Genomic DNA, 25,349 nt, shown 5'->3' with positions numbered 1-25,349 from the left:
AGAGCAATCCTTTAACTTGTTATCTATGCTAAAATACTGGACGATCCAAGATGAATAATAAAGCTGTAATGCTGTATTTTCCATTGGATTCTGGTCAAAGCCGATTAGAAGAGTTCACTTTGGGTGCTCCGTTACATGACTCCCCCTCTCTGGAGCAGAAACCCCTCAGCTGTTGAGTTAGGCAACAGCAAGCAGAGGAACAAAGAATTGAGGCAAAAGTGAGAAAGGCGAGGAGGCTCAGCAGGCTGAATTCCACACAGCAGCCCAGCTGGGATAGATTACCAGACACATAAAAGGAGGCCAAGAATGAATCCTGGGAAGACCAAGACACTCCCATACCCAGAGGGAGACTTCCTTCATAACTGGACCACAGCTAGGCCAAAACTGTGCCGAGGGAAGAAGAACAATCTATTTAGTCAGAGTAAGAAAGTCTTTAAAGCTAATGAAATATATAATGAAAAGCAAATAAGACACAGACTTCATATGGGGGAAGATCCTCTAAAACACATTGAGAAGACCTTGAAGACGTCAAGTAGAAGGAACGTCACGCTTAAATGGATACTCCGGTTGAAATCTCTCTTTTTTTATATCAACTGGTGCCAGAAAGTTAAACCGAATTGTAAATTACTTCTATTAAAAAAAAAAAAAAATGTATCCTTCCAGTACTTATTAGCTGTTGAATAATACAGAGGCAATTATTTTCTTTTTGGAACACAGAGCTCTCTGCTGACATCTCTGCCCGTTTTAGGAGCTGTCCAGAACACCATGTTTGCTAGGGATGTAAGAAAAAAATCGATTTGCGCGATTATCGCGATTTTTTGTTCCGCGATACTGAATCGATTTTAAAATTCTGAGAATCGATTTTTTTTTATAAATTATTGTAATTAACATTTACTGTATTTCACTCACTGAGTCACAGTCCTATTTGTCTGTCTTTTTTTTTTTTTATAACACTTAAACTCCTGACCACTAGTTGGCAGTGTACCTGTTATCAGCTCTGTCCCACTCCCAGGCTGCTACCGCGAGACTACAGACTCAGAACAAACAGGAAGGAGAGCGTACGCACTCACAGGACAACTCTCGCGGGATCTTGTTCTTTCTCAGCTAGAATAAGTTTTCCCAAGCTTTTAATAGGGAATATCGCGATATATCGCCAACATGACAGTATCGCGATATATCGAATCGCCACCCTGGTATCGCGATTCGAATCGAATCGCCAAATTATTGGCGATTCACACCCCTAATGTTTGCTATGGGGATTTTCTCCTACTCTGGACAGTTTTCCCACCAGAGTACCCCTTTAAATCTATACTGTACCGCTTGCAACCTGGAAGGAAAAAGGATATAAAATATTCAGGCCATATTTACAACCACTACTGCATTGTGGGGCAATGGTCATAGGAAAATAAAGCAAAGCACTTTGGGGTTTGTAGTTGAAGACCACACCAGAAATCTCCCAGAAGAGTCTGAACGCCCTTGCTCAGGCCAAGCACGCAGAAAAGAAAACAAATTCCTGGCTTTGGTTAGCTGCACAGGATTTCCAAGCTGTAACTTAACAGAGAATAATTGTTGCAGGAGAAAAATAAAGGCAAAAGGGTCGTAAAAATAGTGGGGGGGGGGGGGGGGGGGCTGAAAAATTTAGAAAATGAGTGTAATGGGAGGGGAGAGCATGGCGGGGAAGCTGGGGAGGGGGCTGGAGTAATGAGTTTAACAGACAGCAAGCCCATTAGAAAACATGAAAGGAGTCTGTCTGTAACACCATCATAGCATGCTGTCACTTCCCTGGATCCTCTCCCAGGGCTCGATGTTATGTTACAACAAGACAAATGGATCAGAATTATAGGTGAATGGATATCAGAAAGCAGAGAGAAAAACAGGGCTCCCTCTAGCGTACGACAAGCTCACTGCACTCCATTGGGTTCATGACATCATAATATCGCTGCGTACATGTGAGAACTCTTACGTGACCCTGCTCTTATCTGGCTGTGATCTTATTGCCCCCCACCTCCCCTCCAAAGCATTTGTCAAACATCGCTCTGCCTTCATTAATATAATCATGGCCTGGACAGGTCACTGCCTCCCACAAGGTCAGCACAGCCTTCTCCAACCGCTGTGAACACTCCAGTCATCTGTATTGTATCCCAACTTCAAAGCAGGGGGACATTTGGACAAAAGAGATGAAAAGGGAAAAAAAGTGCTGACCCTGGTGAAATGCATCTGGAAAGAAAGAAAATGATTAAAATCATCATTGAAAATAAAATATCTAAAGTTCAGCATAATGGAAAAAAATAAATAAAAGCTGATGTAATGGAAGCCGTGCACGCGGGAGCTCCCTGGTCACTGCTGTGCTGGGTATAGACGCTTGTGAAGACATGTCTGGACAGCCCTCTGCTGGAGAAACCCCGGACAAACAGGACTACTGATCCTTTGTGCAAGACCATTGCCGCCCGAGAACTACTGCAGTGAAAAGAATGCATCCTCTGAACTGGGACTACATACAAAACTCTATGAACAAGCTAAACCTATTATACCCACCTCTCCAGCCTTCATCGCAGTTAGTGCTTTTAGGCTAAAACGGAACTTCTGCCAGGCACCTATTGCAGGGAGTTCACACGTGTGGCAGCGTTTTGGCCACCGTGTCACAGATTATGTTGTCAAACCATAATTAGAAAAGATGGAGATTAAAGCTAGGGCTGGGCGGTATACCGGTTCATACCGAATACCGAATTTTTTGGGCTGCACAATATGAATTTTCCCCCAAACCGCAATACCGGTTGGGCCCCTCCCCCCTCGGGAATGTATTATCAGCCTAGCGCAGCGGTGTCCCCACATCGGGGGAACTAATCCTACGTGAGCCGCCAGCGCTGTTCTGCTCCCCCCCCCCCCCCCATTAATGACCAGCCCAGCGGGGCACTACTTACAGATGTCACGTTCAAGCACTGCCCTCCTCCTCTTTGTTGGGGGCCGCCGGGCGCTGGAACTCACTGTAAGCCAGTGGTCTCCAACCTGCGGACCTCCAGGTGCTGCAAAACTGCAACTCCCAGCATCACGCCCCGGCCAGTGATAGGCTGAGCCCACTGTCATGTAAGCAGCTCTGGACGGCTTCTTACATGACAGTGGGCTCAGCCTATCACTGGCCGGGGCGGGACATTGCACCGGCCGGTTACAGGCTGACGGCGGTCCTCCCCAGTCTCCAGCGTGTGGCCCCGACGTAGTCGAGTTTAAAGTTTATTTTCTCTATATTTTGCAGGCCGGGCATAGGGATACAGCGGACAGCAGTGGTCTCAAACCTGCGGACCTCCAGCTGTTGCAAAACTACAACTCCTGGGAGTTGTAGTTTTGCAACAACTGGAGGTCTGCAGGTTGGAGACCACTGGCGTACAGCGAGTTCCAGCGCCCGGCGGCCCCCAACAAAGAGGAGGAGGGCAGTGCTTGAACGTGATATCTGTGAGTAGTGCCCCGCTGGGCTGATCATTAATTAGGGGTGGGGCAGAAAAGCACTGGCAGGTCATATGATTGAGGGGGGGGGGGGGGTGAAAATACCGTTATATACCGTGGAACCACCGTAAAAAAAAAAAAAATACTGTGATACACATATTTGGTCATATTGCGCAGCCCTAGTTAAAGCTGAAGGAGAAGGGGGCACAGCAAGTTATGCAGAAAACTTTCACATGGTGGTCTACAAAACCAGGAGAATGACAAAGCCTAAAAATAACCCAGGTGGTTCACGCATCAAGTGCCCAGACAGATTTGCCCAAACACTATTGCTGGGAGAACGCGCTGACATTAGACACCCATGTCTGTACTGATTGAGCAGGGTTTGTTGTGACACACAAAATATGTCAGAGGTTTCTGCAACGTTCAGTAGGCCAGATCGGGTAGACCTTCCCGTCAGATGGTATGTGTCACTTCCAGCCGTCATAGCACAAGGTTTGTAGGCTCAAATTAATTACTATTAGAAGCTATAAAGCCAAGATCAGATTACCAAGGTTGTTAATATGATGCATATGGCCTTCTAGGAACAGTTCAACTTCTAAAGCGGATATTTGCACACAGAGCATGATAGGTGGTAACATTAGTCCATACCATGTGGATGGAGACTGCCACCGAAATCCTGATACTATACCTCATCACTCATACTGCCCTTCTGTAACATGCCATGACTTTGCTTTAAATAGAACCACAACCTGGTATTTACCCGAGATAGAACATTAACACCCTAGAACAGTGTTCCCCAAGCTGTGCCAAAATTGTAGTGCACAATTCTGCTTTGAAATAGAATATACAGATATGGAAGATTTATCGGCCTGTCCGTCAAAGCTTGCACTTTTCTACGTAGTTTTCTTAGATCTGGGTCCATGCTCCCACACTTGTGCGTCTTTTTAGTTGTTGCAAAACTACAACTCCTAGCATGCAATAACATGGCATGATGGGAGTTTTGAAGTTTTAAAATAGCTGAAAAGGCACAGGTTGGGGGGGGGCACTACCAAAACCAGTAAAACTTCATAAGGTTGGGCTCACATCATATTTTTCCTCATACGGGAGCACATACAGCAGGGGAGAGCTAAAAACCTGCACTCCCGTATCCTGCTGTATGCGTTCCCGTATGCAATTCATTTTAATGAGCCGACTGGAGTGAACCCAACCGGTCAGCTAATTTTTCCCCGTATTAGGTTTTCTACCGTACCTAAAACTGTGGTTGACTACAGTTTTAGGTACAGTAGAAAACCGTATACCGGGAAAAATGAGCCGACCGGTTCACTCTGGTCCGCTCAATGAAATGAATTACATACGGGACCGCATACAGCAGAATACGGGAGCGCAAGTTGTTAGCTCTCCCCTGCCGTATGCGCTCCTGTATGGGGAAAAACGTGATGTGAACCCAGCCTAAGTAAGAAAGAACAACATCTTGGGCAGGACATGCAGAGATTTAAGTGATACAACACCATTCTGTAGATCCAGCCTGTACTTGGATTTTCCTGCCTGCCAACCAGCACAGAAAGAGTCAGAAGATGAAAGTGGTAATCTTTGGAAGCCAGCCCATTGTTGTACGAGGAGAGTCTTCCCGTGCGTTGCCTCCCATCCTGTGTTACTACTTGAAACACAAGGGTGTCTTCATGTCACTTTTCCTGTCGTGTGTTGGCGTCAGCCTTAAGAGTTTGTAGGCACTTGTTACACTATAAGAATCCCAGATGATGGTAGAATAGAAGGCTGCTCAATGTCTGTGCGCGGCAATAGCCGGCCACTTGTGTAACAGAACTGCTGCTGCTCTGAAGCTACTTAGACAAACTGTCTCGAAAAGATAATCCAAAGGAAGTTTAGCAATGTGCCGCAACATGTCAGAAGAAGTATTTATTATTAAAGAAAACAAAAATACTCAAAAACCTGACTTTAAAGTCATCATGAGACAATTGTCATCGTATGGTCCAGTAACAATAAGCAATCTACAAAGGACCGAGGAAGATTAAGCTTATAGAGCGCCAGAGTCAGGTTTGTGATGTAACTAGGCGTGAACACTCAGGCGGTGATATACCACATTGCTGCTGTCTCATAACCACAGCTCACATCCTACCTAAGCAATGAATCAGGACAATTAGAGAAAAATTATGAGCCAATAAATCAATTAAACCCCACACAAAATGGAGACGCTTAAGTAATGGAAATTGGTGCGGTGGAAGAATGGAAACAAGCTTAACACCCGTCACGGCTCATGGATAGCGGCAAATAACCGGAAGAGGAAACAAAGAACCCGGTGCACTTGTTCTAGGAGTGGAAGATACGCAAGACTTGGAGAAAAAAAGAAAAGCAAAGTCTGATTAATGCTCAGAAGACTCAAGAAGAGATCAGGCCTTGAGGGAGATTTGTTCTGGTTTTAAATACCTTCTAATGGCTCTGCAACACTTCTTTAGAGATTAAATTGTGCATACAGGAGTGTACATAATTTACATTGAAGCACAAGCCTTTGGGAGCTTTCCAGGATAATCCGAATGAGTCCTGGCATATCTACATTGTGTTAGACACTCTGCGAATGCACTTCAACATTATATGTACCCAAAATGAAAAGTAGCCAATCACCTTCGCAATCAGGCCACAATATGGTAGTGTTCACACGGTGCATATTTTGAAGGTTTTCTGTTTTGATTGGTAAACTCTTTAAGACACCTTGGAGTTTACCAATCAAAAACAACAAAAACACAGCCTAAAAAGGTTGGTGTCACACAGGGGTAAAATGCCTTCTGTACAGGCTCAAGTCCAAGCCTGACCCGGGGTATGGTGACCACAACAATCAGTTCAGTTCATCAGAAACACAGTTGGGCCAGGACATCAGTGATAAATGCGGCTGTATTATGCTTGTATAAAAAAAAGTCAAAAAGACCAAATGAGCCAAATTCAACAACATCAAAAAATCTGGACTAACTGATCATCTAGACTTAAGGTGCACACACACAGATTAAAGTTGACAAAAATAGGCAAGGTCAACCAAAAAGCTTGTGCCTCAGGTAAAATTTAAAGGGTTATACAGCCTTATAAAATCGATGGATCCCTAATGATCTTATATCGAGTTATCCTCTGATAGGTCAACCTACTGCACCCTAAAGGGGCCACAACACTTGTGCGAGTGCTCCAGCTTAAATATTTACCAGCACCAAAAGATACTACAGTTTACCCGTTCACTTAAGGGTAGGGTCACACGTAACGGATCCGCAGCATATTTTACGCTCCGGATGTGCTGGTGACAGGACCCATTTTGTGCCTTCAGCTATTTGTTTTAAACTGGGTAAATATTCAGTCTACGGATAATTATATATATATATATATATATATATATATATATATATATATATATATATATATATATATATATATATCTCTATATCTATATCTATATCTATATCTATATCTATATCTATATCTATATCTATCTATCTATCTATCCAGAAATGCAACCTATATTATTGAATTTGTGTTTTTTGTACATCAGCTTTTTGTAAATTGAGCTCCATGGAGCTTCAGTACTGAAATCGCATGGATTGCAACTTTTGGTGACTGATGTATCACTAAGGGCAGATGAATCATTGACTTGCATAAGTGTGAAATATAATGCGTTTCTATGAAAAGCAACTCCTCCTGCAGGGCACCATCACATGGCAAAACATTATCTAGCTCAGTCTAAACAATCGGGACGTGTGCATTGCTGAGAATGCCTCCTAATAACTTTATAGCTTCCACATTACAGAGGCCTAGAAATTTAGAGAAAGTCGTATAGAACTTTCCCGTGGATATCCCCAGCTCGCCATACATCTCCTGTTTACACACTGAACAACAGTTTTCTTTTCAACGTAAATAATTCCGAGATGCGAGGTGAAGATTAAGAGGTCATTTTCAGCTCCGATCATCAGATCAATTTCCACTTTCAAGCAGGGGATTTTCTCTGACATCTGCAGAGTCTTGGGAAGGATTAAACCCGGGAGCTGTAGAGTAGGAGAAATATCTCATGGCCGTTCTTTCACCATTACAACACTGACCCCAATTTAACAAACACGCCATATTAAAAAATAGCCTGTGCCAGCCAGCTGCTGATGGACTTCGAACTAGCCGTCAGCAGAGGATGAGCGATGTTACTGTCCACAAAAATATCCGCTCCCCCTCATATCTTCTCACTAACTTCTTCAGATTCAACAGCTTCCAGAAATATTCATGTAGTGCACACCTAGCAGGCACTAGAGACGCTCGCCATCTCCCGGCCACGACTGAACCCCATGTGGTCCACAAGTGACCTGGCAGCTGTGTAAATTGTGAACGGCTGGACTACATACAATTTGGTAACATTCTTAGCTCAACTCTTTCGCAGATGTCTTACGCCACATGCTAATAGACAGGTGAGAGACCATTCCAAAAAGTTAAAGAGTGTTTACCTTTACTGCCAAAATATGTCCTAGTGCCACTTGTCCAAAAAAAATAATTTTCATTGAGTATATAAAAGAATCTAAGTCTATAAAAGTTGTAAAGAAACAATGAAGTTTGAAGTAAGGACCAGATGGAGATCTAATAAAGGTCTAGACGACAAACTAATCGATTACAGGGAGACTCCAAACCTTCCTACAGCCCATCATTGACTCTAATACAACCCCATGTAATGATCAAACCTGTGATGCCCTAGAATTCTCATGTGGGTGTAAAATAAAAGTCACAGTTAGGGTCTATTCACACAGCAGAATTTAAGGTTGCGGATTTCTTCCTAAAATTAAAGCTCAGACTTCTATGGGATTCCGCACTCCCATTCACACTTCTGAATTGTACCTGGGAGTGCGGAATCCCATAGTAGTCTGAGCTTTAATTTGAGGCGGCATTCCACAAGCGGAAATTCTGCCATGTTAATAGACCCTAAACTGTGGCTTTTACTTTACACCCACGTGAGAATTCTAGGGCATCACAGGTTTTATCAGATCCTTATTGTGCAGCTAAGGACAAGTTTGTCTTCAGTAAATGAAACGGTAGAAATGTCTGAAGTTCTAGTGTCTGGCTGTACACGTAGTCAGAGGAAAACCAGAGAAATACTACAAGCGGCCATTTGGCTCCTTTCTCAGCAGAGAGATTAAGTGTACAATCCCTAACCAGGGATAGATGATGAGGTTTTAACAGGATTACCAAAGGCAGCACATCATCTCCTACCAAATTACCATGAACAATCAGGGGCATTTTAGGAGAACAGATCAGGGTCCAGCTAAGGAATCATTACGGCAGACATGCTATCCTTTAATGCAACCCAAACACGTGATGAGTATTTCCTAACATTCAGCAGATGAGATACATCAGACACAATTATCCGGCTATAGGAAGATTACTTAAACCTGCTCTGTCTGACCGGAGTTGTAGTCCATGAAGAGGAAAAAATTTATCTAAACACCCGAATGTGAACCACTCCACCCAGTATAGGGGTATGTTCACACATGGGTATTTTGCTGCAGACATTCTGCAGCAGATTTTTCCTACCCATTGACTTCAAAGGGTGGAAAAATCTACAGCAAAATATCCACATGTGAACGTACCCCAAGGAAATGGTCAGTGAAAGTGCTTCAAGTGACTTATTAAAACGTGCCTCGGCATAACCCCTATCTTCGGGATTAGCTTTATAAGAAAAGATTTTTTTACTTTATAAAGGACAATCTGAATACTGTATAAAGCTGCCATTATTAACCCTTGCAGAGGGTTACATAGATCGTTCTAATGCCTGTACTTTTGCTAAGGGGTTAAAATACATAACTGCAAAAACATGAAACCGCGCAAGTTACTTCATCTCTTGTGCCTGTCCTGGTCAGCGCCGCTTTGATCCTGCCGTACCCCACAAAGTCGCTGTATGAAACTGAAAAAAAGAAGTGGGAACTTGGCTGTACAGTGAAGTCTTTTTGAGACCGCCATCCAAGGCTGCACCGAAAAGTGGTCTTTATAAAGAAGATATGGGTAATGGGTAATATACGACCCGAAAATAAGTCACTGATCTGGATAATGGGGTAGACATACACAATTCTTCCTGGGTTTCCGTGACAGCCTTCCCTTAAAAAATAAAAATGTGAACTTGCCTATGCAAACAATGCATGATATAGTCCACATCTTTCCTCTGCACCTTACTTTTAAAGGGGTACTCCGGTGGAAATTTTTTTTTTTTTTTTTTTATCAACTGGTGAAAAAAGTTAAACAGATTTGTAAATTAAAAAATCATAATCCTTCCAGTACTTATTAGCTGCTGAATACTACAGAGGGAATTTTCTTTTTGGAACACAGTGCTCTCTGCTGACATCTCTGTCCATTTTAGGAACTGTCCAGAGCAGCATATGTTTGCTATGGGGATTTTCTCCTACTCTGGACAGTTCTTAAAATGAACAGAGATGTCAGCAGAAAGCACTGCGTTCCAAAAAGAAAATTTTTCAGCAGCTAATAAGTACTGGAAGGGTTAAGATTTTTTAATTGAAGTAATTTACAAATATGTTCAACTTTCTGGCACCAGTTGATTTAAAAAAAATAAAAATAAAAAAGTTTTCCACCCGAGTCCCCCTTTAAGGGCTACAACCTTTTGGACATTATCCACATACACACGTATACATAAAGACAACTTTTTGCCCTATTTAAAGTTGGGGCAGTTCTAACATGTAGGAATTTATCCTTAACTTGTCTACTTCATATCAATCAGTCTTCACTTTACAGTAAAAATGTTTATACAGACGGATGAAGTTTACAGTCAACATCCCCGAAAAAGCCAACCCCACACAGGGCAAACAAGGCGTCTCCGATGGTATAAGGCTTTATGATAGTCAATGCCCAAGGACCACCCCAGAACCTGTGTTGTTCATAATCTGCTTTATGAGATCCTACGCTACTAAAAGCCGAAGAGTCTCTCTATTTTGGTTCACTTGAAAAACAATATGAAGGGTATCTGAGGGCAAAGCCGATTCCATTCATGTGTTTAATATTTTTTGCTGTGACAAATACTGTATTGCAAGACAGCTCCAGTCCCTGAGGCACCACGGAAGAATAAATGCACTTAAAGTGTTTGGTTCTTGAACAAAAGGCGCAGTTTAACCGTGTGAGTGCCGCAGCCTCCGCAGCCCGCACTCTCTTCAGGAAAGTTCATTATCTGCGGCGGTGCAGCTTGCCGAGTCCCCGGACTAATTAACACGTTTACAAGTCGCTGCTTTGTTTTATTGTTTTCTTGCCTTGGCAGAAGCTTCGTCTTCCTAATGGATTTTCCAAACGGCATTTAGGGCTCCTAGGCAGAGTCACGGCAAGTCAGGTGAGGAAGCTCCAGCAGGGACGTTACAATGACAATCTGTTGGGGGGGGGGGGGGCACCATAAGAAATACCCACATAATTTTTTTTTTATTATTAATTATTTTCATACAAGACGCTTAGGTCAGTGCTTTTCCAAACCGTGTTTCTTCAGCTGTTGCAAAACTACAACTCCCAGCATGCCTGGACAGCCGAAGGCTGTCCGGGCATGCTGGGAGTTGTAGTTTTGCAACAGCTGGAAACAGCCTGTTTGGGTAATACTAGTGATATTTAACCAACCCCTCTTCCCTGCATCTCATCGCCTCTCCCTGCTTCCGAAGAGACATCTCAGCAGGATTTGTCTGCTAGGAAAATCTCTGGCCAAGACAGGGCAACATAGCAGACAGGATTTGGCTTAGTAGACAGGTCCTTCTGAGACATCTCATATCAAAAGCAGGTAGAGGAGATGATTAGCAGGGGACCAGGATAGGCAAGTATCAATTTTTTTTTTTTTTTTTTTAAACAGCAATGCCAGAATATTATAAATATATTTTTTTAATACCTGAATACCCCTTTTGAGCCAAAATAATGTGCAGCAAAATTTGAACCGTTTAAGGCAAACTCCTTTTCTGGTAAGCCACACCCACTTTTTGCTAAGCCATGTCACTTGTGAAGCAGGTCACACAACTCAACCAATTTTTATTTGTCAAAAAAATCCATCTAAGGCCCCTTTCACACTACAGGTATCCTCCTGTAAAAGCCTCCGATATTACACCCGGCAAAAAGTCCTGAAAAGGGCCGTCAAAAAATCCCAATCATGTCAATGGGATTTTTTTTTGGCCATCCTTTTGCATCAGGTATGTCCGTTTTTTTTTTTTACTAATGTCCGTTATTTTTGCCGACACAAAAGACTGTGCATGCACTAATCTTCGGTCTGGCAAAAATAATGGTGAAAAAAATGGCCATTCAAATTTAACATTGAAGTCTATGGGGAAACGGATGTAAAAAAAAAATAAATAAAAAAAATCTGTTATTGCCTGTTTTTTTTATAGCTGTTTTTTGTACTGAGCATGCTCAATACAGCTTTACAAAATAAGGGTTAAAAACCTAATTTAGAAGAAAAAAAATTAAAAAAGCGAACGAACAACAGTTTTTTTTGTTTTTGTTTTTTTAAGAAAAAAAAGAACGGATGATGGTCATCAGTTATCATCCGTTATTACCAGTTATTGCATCAGTCTTTATTTTTTTTATTTTTTCATCCGTTATTGTAAAATAAGGATTGTAAGAAAGCAGATACCTGTAGTGTGAAAGGGGCCAAAAACAAGTGTTACGGCTTTTGGGGTACAATGCATCAAAATGTTAGTGCCTTTCACTTTTATTTATTTCCCCCAGGAATTTCCCAACCTGTGGTGCTCCAGGTGTTGAAAACCTACAACTCCCACCATGCCCAGACTTCATGTGTCCAGGCATAATGGGAGTTGTAGCTTTACAACCGCTGGGGGTGCCACAAGTTGGGAAACACTGGTCTAGAGGAGTGATAACCCCGAAATTCTAAGGCTAAAGTATAAAGTCAAGGAATCCAGATCAATTGATTTTAATTTGTAAATTATTTCTGATAAGAACAAACGTGTGAAAAGAATTATAGGCCGGAATCCCAGGCCGGGCAATGTTTGGACATGCACTCAGCGCTGATAAGGGCCGTAGGTTTCGCAGAGATAAATGACTGGTTAAATGCTACTATGACATTAGGTTAACAAGGGTGAAACCTTCTCAAACAAGAATCTCCCAGAGGAAAAGAAGCAGTTTAACTCTTAAAACATGGTCTCCTATGCAGCACAGCCTAAAAGCAACAAAAAAATAAATAAAAACAGTACTGCTACAACATACACCGATAAAACCCATGAAGAGAACAGAAAGGGCAGAAATAGACCACACAGCTGGCAAAGCACCATACACACATTAAAAGTGAGGTGCCATGTTATAACGGCACTGCAAGGGTTAACAGGAGAACCTAGAACCAAAAGAGTCATTTGGTTGTATGTAATGTCTGGTCCAGACACACTGACATTCCTCAGAGCGGTGCCCACATAAGAGCCTGTTACTTACGCTCCACTGATGTTCACATACAAAAGCAGCCTAAAAATGGCTACCATAGCACCGCAAAAAGAGAGGCGCTTAGGGGACTTTAATGCAGTTTAGTGAACAAGATTAAGTAGGGACCCTGTAAAAACAGTATTTAATGCATAATGGTACCATACGGTGCATGGCGGGCACGTAGACAAACTCCTTAGAGGAGATTACGGGGCCGAGCACAGTGTGTATACATATCGGAGGGGGGGGGGGGGGGGCAATTTATCCCCTCACTTTTACTAGGCCGCCATTTGGTGCTTCACAAATTTAGATTGCAGTAAGCGATCCTGTCCCCCTGGCATGGAGAAGATAATACCCAATGGAAATAAGAAGCGAAAGACGAGCATTAAGTAGTGTACACTGCCAGCAGTATAATGACTTACTCAGCAGAGCAGAAAGTATAACAAATAGAACCAAGGAGGATGGGGAGAGGAAGAATTTAAAAATAAATAAACTAAACCTAGAGAGGGGGTCACTGTTGCCTGCCAGGCCTCTGCCCATTAACTATTAAAGGGGTACTCCTGTGGAAAACTTTTTTTTAAATCAACCGATGCCAGAAAGTTAAAAATATTTGTAAATTACTTCTATTAAAAAAAAATAAAAAAATTAATCCTTCCAGTACTTATTAGCAGCTGTATACAACAAAAGGAATTTATTTTCTGTCTGTCCACAGTGCTCTCTGCTGACACCTCTGTCCATGTCAGGAACTGTCCAGAGCAGGAGAGGTTTGCTATGGGGATTTTCTCCTGCAGAGAGGGGTCCAGCAGAGATCACTGTGGAAGGACAAATTCTTTTCGGATTTCTTTTGTCCTTCCACAGTGCTGTCTGCTGACCCCTCTGTCAGTGTCAGGAACTGTCCAGAGCAGGAGAAAATCCCCATAGCGAACCTCTCCTGCTCTGGACAGTTCCTGACACGGACAGAGGTGTCAGCAGAGAGCACTGTGGAAGGACAAAAGAAATCCAAAAAGAAAAGAATTTCCTCCGTAGTATACAGTTGCTAATAAGTACCGAAAGGATTACTTTTTTTTTCTTTTTTTTAATAGAAGTCATTTACAAATCTGTTTAACTTACTGGAGCCAGTTGACTTAAAAAGACCTTTAAAAATAAAAAAATAAATGTTTTCCACCGGAGTACCCCTTTAATGGCACCTTCCTCTCAAGTCAAGAGGTAGAGTAGCAATTCCCCAGGTCTGCTGGAATATGTCATCCTAGCATTCATCTCCATTCACCTAAGAAACACATAACAGCCCCCTTGGGAATCCAGTGAACCGTACACCCTTGGAGCGTCTGCTTGGCAGAACTTGTCACATCATCTTAGTGAAGGCAGCACTGCAGGAGGTGGGCATGTCATGCCCCCAAGGTGCCTTATTGCATTTTGTCTTTAGAGACAAGTGGGAAGAAGAACATGCTGAAGATTAACCCATCAGTCCTTAAGGCACTGTTTCCCATGCAGGGTGCCTCCAGCTGTTGCAAAACTACAACTCCCAGCATGCCGGGACAGCCGAAGGCTGTCCGGGCATGCTGGGAGTTGTAGTTTTGCAACAGCTGGAGGCACCCTGCATGGGAAACAGTGCCTTATGGGCAATAAGTATGATAGATTCTGTCGCTATGTAAAGTACAAACGCCATGGCATAAACCTGTACTGTAATGGAGAAGAGCTGGAGCTGCTACAGAGGGAAATATGGGTGGCGGGTTTTATGGTGACGGCTGTAAACGAGAGCTTGTTAGGAGAACCGTCCGCTCCGGTCTCAGTTCTGCTAACGCAGCAATTACCAGACAAGTATTGTCTTATTTACCGCAAGTGGAGCTCTAAAGCATCCAGGCGGCAGAGATGCCACCGCTTCCTAAAAACCACAGGCTACACATCAGCCCCCGTTTACAGCTGTCAACCAATTACCGACGACAACGACGCCAGACTCTCGATGCCCGCAGGGAGGAGAGGGTTAAACGTGCCACGCCTAAAGTTTTGGAGAAGAAGGAAAGAAAAAAAAACACAGGATACAGAAGATCTGAAAATAAAGTATTTGTTCTATTTGACTGTGCTCTGAAACCACACATTAAGCTTCCAGACACAAGCAGTAAAGCACCAAGTAGAGCAATTTCCATTCTAGACCAGCTCCAACATGAACATTACTAGTCTATAAATGCTGCGAGAGGCTTAATATCCCAGAAATATGAGGTTCCATCTGCAACATAAGAAATAAAAACCGGAAGAAAAAATATAGTCCAATAAGTAGTTCGGAACTTTTCTTAAAATGTGTCGCCCAACTTTTTTCTCTCTCGTCAAGGAAAAAAATGATTTAGAAAAAAGGACGGATTCAAACAAACATCAAACAAAAAGTATATACAAATATTGTTATAAGAAAAAAAAGGTTTTCTCCTGGGTCGTAAAATCAAAAGTATACATTATACCGATAAGTATATAGATAGGACTGTAAAAGAAAAACAGAAATCAGTAGATCCAGACCAGGCAATTATAAAAAGGGAGGTATAGAACAAAGTAAAAGTAAATATTTGTAGTATTTATGTAACACGTCATTGTATTTATTATATATTTACAACAGCTGTTTGTTATGTTTTATTGTCTATAACTTGTGCACATAAAAAGTCGACTTCCCTCACACTTAAGTAATGGGAACAGGGGGCCCCGGTCTCCTATGGAGCAGTGGAGTAATCCCGGCAGATTCGCCCGCTGTCAAGGCCCTTCACTTTAATTAGGTATAATGAAACTTCATTGCCGAATTCAATACCAATATAGGCACCCGTCCTCATGATATTACTGAGCTATTGTTCTAAAAGGCTACAGATCTCATAAAACCAGCCTCATATAGAAAGCTAAAGGTTTTTTTTTTTTTTTTTTGCTAAAGAAATTTGGGCTTGCCCTATAGAAGTCAACCTATAGATTTAGATTTTTAGGTTTTTGTTACCCTCTACTATAGATCACTGGGTGCAGTATAGGGCTGAAAACAGACAGTTTATATAAAAACAAAAACTCTGTGGCCAGATGTTAGATGGGAATCAATATGGAACACCATACCCGCATGGCTGGGGTTTTCTTTTGGCTTTTTTCACTCTTTAGTGGCGCTTTTATGCTCAGTGGCAGTTTTTCCAAAATCACTGCATGTTCTGGGTATGGTACTTTTTTTCCTAAAGAAATTATGGTGTTTTTTTTCCCTTCACATAGACATCTATAGGAGGAAAGAACTGGAAAAACAAAAAACACCATATATTTGAGTGTTGGCATTTCTTTTCTCCCAATTCTCCAGTAGAAATCCTTGAGTCACATGATTTGTAATGACAAATACATAGGGGGTAAAACGTCAAAGTACGTTTATACTAAAGGGAAAAAACTAAAAGCAGAAGGACATGGAGGGCAGTTTTTTGGCCTTGCACATGTTAGCAGCCTATGAGGGGCGCCGTCCGGCAATCAGATACAGAACAGAGTGGACATCAAAACTTGGCAAAGAGTTAACACGTGTCAAAGAGCTGAAGATGATGGAATTAGGCAAAAGCACAGTCCGGCCTTGACGCCTTACAGCTGCACTCTGGATGCACCCGTTCTGGCAAAACCATCGCAAGTTATTTTAGGGGGAGAAAAAAAAAAGTTCTCTTTGTAAATATTAATGCGAAAATGATTACACAAACTTAATAAAACCAGAACTATTTTCCAATGAAGCGAAGGCCTCACAAATCCTACTGTCCCAAGAGACAACAGACAAGTCCCTGCCTGACCGGCTACCATTGTCACGTAGACCCAGAATGCTAAGCATGTGAGGGATGCATTACGCTACTCCTGCTAAGCAACACAACAAAAAGGCACAAATAAATGCAAGTAGGAAAAACAGTTAAAGATAAATAAAAAAATAAAAATCTCAAGTGATACAATGTAAAACCTGTCTACAAACAAACATGACCATTTCAAGTTTAATTTTCTTAACTTGGAAATGTAAAACTAAATTTCCCAAATTGATTGGAAAGCAATGAGATCATTCTCTACAGATACCGCTTTATTTTTTTATCTGTATATGGCGGCTTTTAGGGTTATTCTATATAAAGTCATGGGTGAAATTTTATATCGTGGTGAAACTTTGTAACGTGTGCGGTAGGATTGTAAGGTTTCTCAATCTCATGGACTGGTTGAGGTCTGACCCCCCTATCTACACTACGTCCATTCACGACCATGGAGTCGGAAACTACAAACCCACAGTAAGCTTATAGCACAGATTGTCAGAGAACGGCACCTTTACTGCTGGATATAGCTCCCTCTGGCAGCGCACAGGTTTATTTCCAACCAGGCTATTTACAAAGACCCTTTTCAAAAGAGAAACCCCCCGCCGCACCCTGCACACACGTATCACACGGCGCAGCCTTTAAAAAAAGGCTGAAAACTAATACATGTAGGTATAAAACACTATATATCAAGTGCATCTCTACACTAGTAGTCAGTTTTATTGGACACGTAGAACAACCCAACTACAAAAAAAAAAAAGGGGGGGGGTACCAAGAAGCTACGAAAAGCCACCAATCAGGGCAATGTCACATTATAGGAGAGGGACGAGTAGGGACTTCTATGGGACCCAGTCATCTCCTACAGAGGAAAAGGCTATGACGTGGTGACACCACTGCCACATTGTGAAGGTCAACGAGACGGAGGAGCAGCCAGGAGCGCGCATCCATAAACGCACTGGGTTTATAAGGCCTGCCTGGGTTCGTATGAGAGAGTCTGAGTTAACCCTTAAAGAACAATACAATCTAGAACTACAGAAAGACAAAGCCACCACAATAGAGCTCTTGAGCAAAGGCTTCTAAGAAGAAAACTTCCATCGTATACAGTAGAGAATATCCTCTTTGTATAGATTGTAGGTCTAGAAACTGGACCTCTAGCTGTTGCAAAACTACAACTTCCAGCATGCCCGGACAGCCGTTGGCTGTCCGGGCATGCTGGAAGTTGAAGTTTTGCAAGAGCTGGAGGTCTACAAATTTGGAGACTACTGGTCAAAATGCAAGAAGAAGAAGAAGTGAAGACAGGACAGAGTAATTATTGTGGTCAGTAAGGCTAGAATGTAGTTGGGTGGCCAGGTATCCCGAGTGTGAACGGGGCTCAAGTGTCACATCAAGGACCGGCCTCTTGACACAAGGCAGGGATATGGTCTTATCTGTTCGTCTTCCAATAAACCCATCACAGCCTCATTGGGAACAAAGACCACCCTAAGTGCCAAAGTGGCCGGTGATGAAGCCAAGAAAGCCTCCTAGTGTAGGGCGCAATCCGCCAGGCTGGATATACAGCCTCACTATCGTCCAGCACCTACAGGGTTCACCATTTCTATACACGACCAGGAGCGAGGAGACACAAAGACTTACATGGACGCTGCTCGGTGCCACCACCACCAGTCTGGCTTCACCATCCCCATTATTAAAGACAAAACTTCTCTGAAAGTTTCATATATGTAAATGGTGGTAGAGACCCAGGCCTGGCACATAGAAATACCTATATAATACCCACGTCCACCAAATACTGCCACCAGTGCAGATCTTCACTGAGTGCCCACAGTACCAAGCAGTGACCTGCACTCAGTGCCTACAGTACTAAGTATTTAACCAAGATATACTGCAGCCAGTGCCAATCTATAGTGCCAGCCTAAACTCGGTCTAAAGTTCTGAGAATATATTACATATAGTATTAGGCAAGTGTGCAGAATATACTACAAAGTGTGCCAATATACACAGTGCCAACCAGCACCCACTGCCTCCTGTAATCACTAACCTTGATATACAGCACACAATACCGAGCTATATGGTGCCCAAGCCGATAGGGGTATACACTGTACCCAGCAGTACCAGGTAAGTGCCCACATGACCAGACAAAATGACTAATAGTGTTAATTGAGCAGCACAGACGAGATCATACCACCAGCACCACACACATCCTGCATAGCATGCCCACAGCACCCACAGTGCCCAGCAGGTACCAGGGCAGCCGGATAATCCGGGTGGGAAAGTTCTCTTCACTCCCAAGGATGTGCCGGCCACAGGCTCTACCCTCCGGTGGGCACCATGCCTGGTAACACCAGACCCATACAGGCGATGTCCCGTCTCCAAAGCCCGGAGCGGGGCACACAGCGGGCACGGTGGGCAGGCGGGGGACGAGCAGGTGATCGCCGCGCTCCTTACCGCGGATTTAGCGAGTTCCAGGTCACCGGCTCCAGGATCTTGCCGAGCACCGCACACAACCGGCACAGAGCGAACAGGAGCCCGAGCAGCCGCCGGACACCCTCCATCCCAACTCCCGGCTGGGGCACCGTGCCAGTCCCGGACTATCCGAACTTTTCCCCAGTCCAATCTCAGAACCCGCCCAAAGCTCCGTCAGGTATCCAGGCTTCCCATCCCCTGGTGCGGGAACGATGAATTGTAATCCCCCAGTCCCGGGGACCCGTCAAGGCTCCATGCCAGGTTCCAGTGCGGTAATCTCCAGCTGGTGCACCCGACCAGCGCCGGCTCAGTGTACAGTGCCCCCGCGGGATATCCACTGCTCGCTCCGGGGCAAAGACTCCGAGAACACAGGCGAGCAGCCGCGATGTTCACTCCTGCAGCCGCCTGGCTCAGACTGAGGCGCTGGGCACCCGCCGCCCGCATCACCCCCGCCCCCGGGAGGCGTGGTCAGCACCGTCCTGGCGTCCACCAATGACAGTAATTCAATGATGCTGCCTCGCCAGACCACGCCTCCCTGCTTAGTGAGAGGCGTGACTGGCTCAAAGACCCGCCCCTTAAAGTAGCTGAGCTAACTCAGTGCTGGAGAGCGGCTATGAGTGTGCACTCGGTATGTGGAGCAGGACCGCGGAGCAAAGTGTCATCACCTGCACGTTATTCTGGGGTATATCTATACTGAACCGCTGTACTAGACACTGTGATCTCTAAACGGCGGACCTCCAGATGTCACAAAACTACAACTCCCAGCATGCCCGGACAGTGATATACCCCACCGCACAGGCTATAGGGGGTTAATATGTATCCATACCAAACCCACTGCACACTGTGCTAGACAGGGCTACAAGAGACATAGTATAGCAGTGGTCTCCAAACGCTTGACCTCCAGATGTCACAAAACTACAACTCCCAGCATGCCCGTCCCGTGATATACCCCACCGCACAGGCTATAGGGGGTTAATATGTATCCATACCAAACCCACTGCACACTGTGCTAGACAGGGCTACAAGAGACATAGTATAGCAGTGGTCTCCAAACGCTGGACCTCCAGATGTCGCAAAACTACAGCCGCAGGCTGTCCGGGCATGCTGGGAGTTGTAGTTTTGCAATCTGGAGGTCCCACCGTTCTCACACCCCCGTTCTATAGGTTACTGGTTGAATGTAACAATCCAGCTACATCTGCGGCCCTAATAAATGCATGAATTGTGGATTGCAATGGTCACTCAATAGTTAAAAAGTGGCATTAAAACAAAATATTAGTAGCGGAATATAAAGCGGTTTGTCTACATTGCTTGTTGTATATGGCGTTTTTCTTTCCCTTGAGTGGGGTATGTATGTTGTACCTTTGTCATTTTTGGCTATGTCTGCTGTATCTGGGCCGTCTTTGAGTATGTTTGCTGTATTAATGGCGATTTTTGGGTATATATGCTGTATCTATGGTGTTTTTTTTTTTAGATATGTATTCTGTATCTATCACTTTTGGGGGGGGGATGTATGCTGTATCTATCACTTTTTTAGATATGTATTCTGTATCTATCACTTTTCGGGGGGGATGTGTGCTGTATCTATCACTTTTTTGGGGTATGTATGCTGTATCTATGGTGTTTTCAGATATGTATGCTGTATCTATCACTTTTTTGGGGTATGTATGCTGTATCTATGGTGTTTTCAGATATGTATGCTGTATCTATCACTTTTGGGGGGGGATGTATGCTGTATCTATCACTTTTTTAGATATGTATTCTGTATCTATCACTTTTCGGGGGGGGGGTGTATGCTGTATCTATCACTTATTTGGGTATGTATTCTGTATCTATGGTGTTTTTTTTAGATATGTATGCTGTATATATCACTTATTTGGGTATGTATTCTGTATCTATGGTGTTTTTTTAGATATATATGCTGTATCTATCACTTTTTGGGGGTATGTATGCTGTATCTATGGTGTGTTTTTTTTAGATATGTATACTGTATGTATCACTTTTTTGGGTATGTATGCTGTATCTATGGTGTTTTTTTAGATATGTATACTGTATCTATCACTTTTTTGGGTATGTATGCTGTATCTATAACGTTATTTGGGGGGGGGGGAATGTATTCTGTATCTTTGTCATTTTTGGCTGTGTATGCTTTATCTATGGTGTTTTTTGGGCATGTTCGCTGTATTTTTAGCCTTTTTGGATCTGTATGCTTTATCGATGACATTTTTGGATATATATATATATATATATATGCGTATGTATTTGCTTTTTCCTGCCAAAGACCTCATGGATAAAATAAAAAAAAACTGTTTAATATCTGATATGTCCCCTATCTGTCGGACCATATATTAATGGATTTTTGAAAATGGGGGCTTGCTTCCATTGCCCTATGCATTGACCTGATAGGGCAGTATCTTTGGGTACAGTGCACCAAAAAGAAAAAAAAAATGCCACAAAAAGGTGACGTTTCTCTAGTGTGTGTGTGTGTGTGTGTGTTTTTTTTTCCATGGTAAGAGTTATGTGTGAATGAAGCCAACACAGCACATTACCCTGGCATGGAGGGAGAGGGGCACAGGCAGGCCCAGGGGGCCATAAGCTGATTTATGGACTGCAGCATTCACATGCAGTGGGGACGGGGTGGGCCGCTGTGTTGTTTATGGAGTAGTCTCTTTTCACTGACACTACATTATTTCAGCCATTTTCCCCCTCACAGAGGTCCCAGTGTGAAGAAGACAATGGCCAGGTCATCTCCTGACTTGTGCACGCCGTCCCCTCCCCTTGCTCTTGCTCCTTTCTGCTTCTTGCACAATGAGAAAGCTTCTTTTCAGCTCTGTGTAAACTTGTTAGTTTAGCTTCTTGTTATTCTACACCCTAAATAGGCAACCGGTGATCTCCCTCATGTGTCCTCTCACCTTTCAGTTCCCAGGAAACCAGAATTCTCACATTTTATGACAACCACCCAGTCGCTGGGTCTTTCTTATACTGCACTTAGAATGTAGGTGCTGGGGAGTCGAGGCGCTTTTAAGACACTGTTCACACTTGTGCGCGACATTCCCCGTCGCTCAATGTTGCTTTGGGGTTAATATGTATCCATACACGTTGTGCTAGAAAGGGGCTACAAGAAACCATTTACTTTATAACAGTGATCTGTAAACGGTGGACCTCCAGATGTCGCAAAACTACAACTCCCAGCATGCGCGGACAGCCAACGGCTGTCCGGGCATGCTGGGAGTTGTAGTTTTGCGACATCTGGAAGTCTACCGTTTGTAGACCACTAGGTTACTGGTTGAATGTAACAATCCAGATAAGACCTGCATCCCAAAGAAATACATGAATTGTGGACTGCAATGGTCACTCAATAGTTAAGAGTAGCATTTAAAAAAAAAACAAAAGAAAAAATTCTTAGCTATTTTAAGTCGCATTTACTTGTGCGCAACATCTCCAAATTCTCAACAAGAATAGTGTAGGGCGATTGTATTGTCAGCCACCCCTTTATATACGGTATTATATACTCCAATCACTTTCATCGGGAATTGGGACAATTTAAAGGGGTTATCCAGGAAAAAACTTATATATATATCTCAACTGGCTCCAGAAAGTTAAACAGATTTGTAAATGACTTCTATTACAAAAATCTTAATCCTTTCAGTACTTATGAGCTTCTGAAGTTGAGTTGTTCTTTTCTGTCTAAGTGCTCTCTGATGACACGTGTCTCGGGAACCGCCCAGTTTAGAAGAGGTTTGCTATGGGGATTTGCTTCTAAACTGGGCGGTTCCCGAGACACGTGTCTTCAGAGAGCACTTAGACAGAAAAGAACAACTCAACTTCAGAAGCTCATAAGTACTGAAAGGATTAAGATTTTTTTTAATAGAAGTCATTTACAAATCTGTTTAACTTTCTGGAGCCAGATGATATATATATATATAAAAAAATAAAAAAAAGTTTTTTCCTGGATAACCCCCTTTAAATAAGAGGGCAAAGTAGTGGCACGTGTTCACACAGGCAAAAATAGCACGAAACGTGTCGATTTGTGCGGGTCCTCCTCTTTCCCGTTGATTTCACTGAAAGATGACGACCTGCGTGAAATAAGAGGTGGATTGCAGTTACACTGTGCAGCTCCCGCTGAAATCAATGGGGGGCTTCAGCGCTGAACTGCACACTGACTGCAGATGGAGACAGTCACGGTGCGCCGCTTGTGCACAGTTGCGCGGGTTTTTTATCCTTTTATGCGTGTGCATATACCCTCGTGGTTTAATGTGGTGTTTCACTTTAGATAATCATTTACGTTCCTTTCTCATAGACTGTCAGCTCTTGGGAGCAGGGCCCTTATTTCTCTTGTTGAATATTTAGTGTGTGGTTTTGTAATGTCTGATAATTGTCTCTTTTTGTATCCTCAGATTTGTACAGTGCTCACTACATAATAATAATAATAATTAATAATAATTATATTTAGAGTTGAGCGAACATATACTAAATTGGCTCGTAGCGAACCTCGCTGCTCGGCTGTTGATTACTTTAGTCTGCGTAAATTAGTTCAGCTTTCCAAAGGCTTAGGTTGCCTGGAAAAGTCCAGGATGACAGGTCTGTATCCACCTTTTCCAGGCAACTGGAGCCCTTGGGAAGGTGAACTAATTTACGCAGACTAAAGTAATCAACAGCCGAGCCGCGAGGTTCACTACGAGCCAATTTACTGTAAGTTCGCGTAACTCTAATTATATTATTATTATCATCATGATCATAGAACTGTACAGTGCTCACTATTTAATAATATAATTAGAATAATAATTAATAATAATAATAATTATTATCATCAACAGCATCAGTAATAAAAATAATAGTAATATATTATTATTAATAATAATAATAAGTAGAGATGAGCAAACATACAGTAAATTCGATTCGTCACGAACTTCTCGGCTCGGCAGTTGATGACTTATCCTGCATAAATTAGTTCAGCTTTCCGGTGCTCCAGTGGGCTGGAAAATTTGGATACAGTCCTAGGAAAGAGTCTCCTAGGACTGTATCCACCTTTTCCAGCCCACGGGAGCACCTGAAAGCTGAACTAATTTATGCAGGATAAGTCATCAACTGCCGAGCCGAGAAGTTCGTGACGAATCGAATTTACTGTAAGTTCGCTCATCTCTAATAATAATTATTTATTTTGTAATAAAGAATCTTATGGAACATGCAAACTTTTTTTTTTACACCAATAAATCATACAGAAATCTATTCTATCCCTCTGTAAGAAATCGAACACATATAGAAGTACAGCAAGGTCCCACGCCTATGGGTGCCCTATTACAGCAACGTACAATTCAGGGCTTGTATGGAGCTTTATTACAACCACGTACTTAAGCCTTTTGGGGTAGGAAATGTACAATATTCTCACACACCATAATCCTGTAATATGACTCAATGAAATCTTAATATTTGGTCAAAACACCAAATTTGGAGATATTTCTGAAGCCTGGGTTTCTCCAGCTTCTGCAGCAACACGTCTGCCACAAGGTGAGGTCTGAGTCTCACTGGTTAATAATGACAAGTTTATGGGCATATTAAAGGCTTCCTTTATTTTTAGGTCATATTAGAGGGATTAAAAGATGCCCGTCTGACTGTTTTATGTCTCTGATTTATACGCCGAAATCCAGGTGTCTGAAGTTTCTTCAGATTTTTGTTTGTGTGGTTTTGTTTGAGTGAAAGTATTTTTATTGCAAACAGACGTAACGTCTTTTACAACATTCTACCCTGTCCAGAAAAAAAAAAAAAACGAAAAACGTTGCACTGCTTCATCTGAATGTTTCGTGTTTGGGATTCAGTTGTATTTTTTTCCCTAAAATTCTGAATAAAAAATTCCCGATAAAGAAGATAAAGGCACATGACAACAAAATGGTAAATATTTGGGGATTTCTGCTATTGGCCTTTTCGCCTGAATAGAGATTACAGAAAAGCTGAATTAGGGTGCGTTCACACGAGCGGATTTATAGCGTATTTTACGCTGCGGATCCGCTGGTGAAGGCCCCGCTCCATGCTGTCTTTACATGTGCCTGCTCGTAGCGGCAATATGCCGCTACGAGCAGACACACTGCAGCGATGTGCACGGCATACTCGCATATCGCAGTGTGTTTGCTCGTAGCGACATATTACCGCTACGAGCAGACACATGTAAAGACAGCATTGAGCGGGCCTTCACCAGCAGATCCGCAGCGAAATACGCTGCGAAAATCCACCCGTGTGAACGTACCCTTAGGGTACGTTCACACAGTGGAATTC

At 42.9% G+C, this 25,349-nt stretch overlaps 1 protein-coding gene across 1 annotated transcript in view; it reads right to left on the bottom strand.

Annotated features, from left to right (window-relative positions):
- EFNB1 (ephrin B1) overlaps positions 1-19,526 on the bottom strand; it is a 61,162-nt gene extending 41,636 nt beyond the window's left edge. The window contains exon 1 of the mRNA XM_056538316.1: positions 19,065-19,526. Coding sequence (XP_056394291.1) covers positions 19,065-19,171 — 107 coding nt within the window. The 5' untranslated portion in view covers positions 19,172-19,526. The remainder of the gene's footprint in view (positions 1-19,064) is intronic.
- Between the last annotated feature and the right edge of the window lie 5,823 nt (positions 19,527-25,349).

The sequence above is a fragment of the Hyla sarda genome, chromosome 9, assembly GCF_029499605.1.
Source record: "Hyla sarda isolate aHylSar1 chromosome 9, aHylSar1.hap1, whole genome shotgun sequence".
Taxonomy (NCBI): domain Eukaryota; kingdom Metazoa; phylum Chordata; class Amphibia; order Anura; family Hylidae; genus Hyla; species Hyla sarda.
This window is presented reverse-complemented; position numbering and strand designations above follow the sequence as displayed.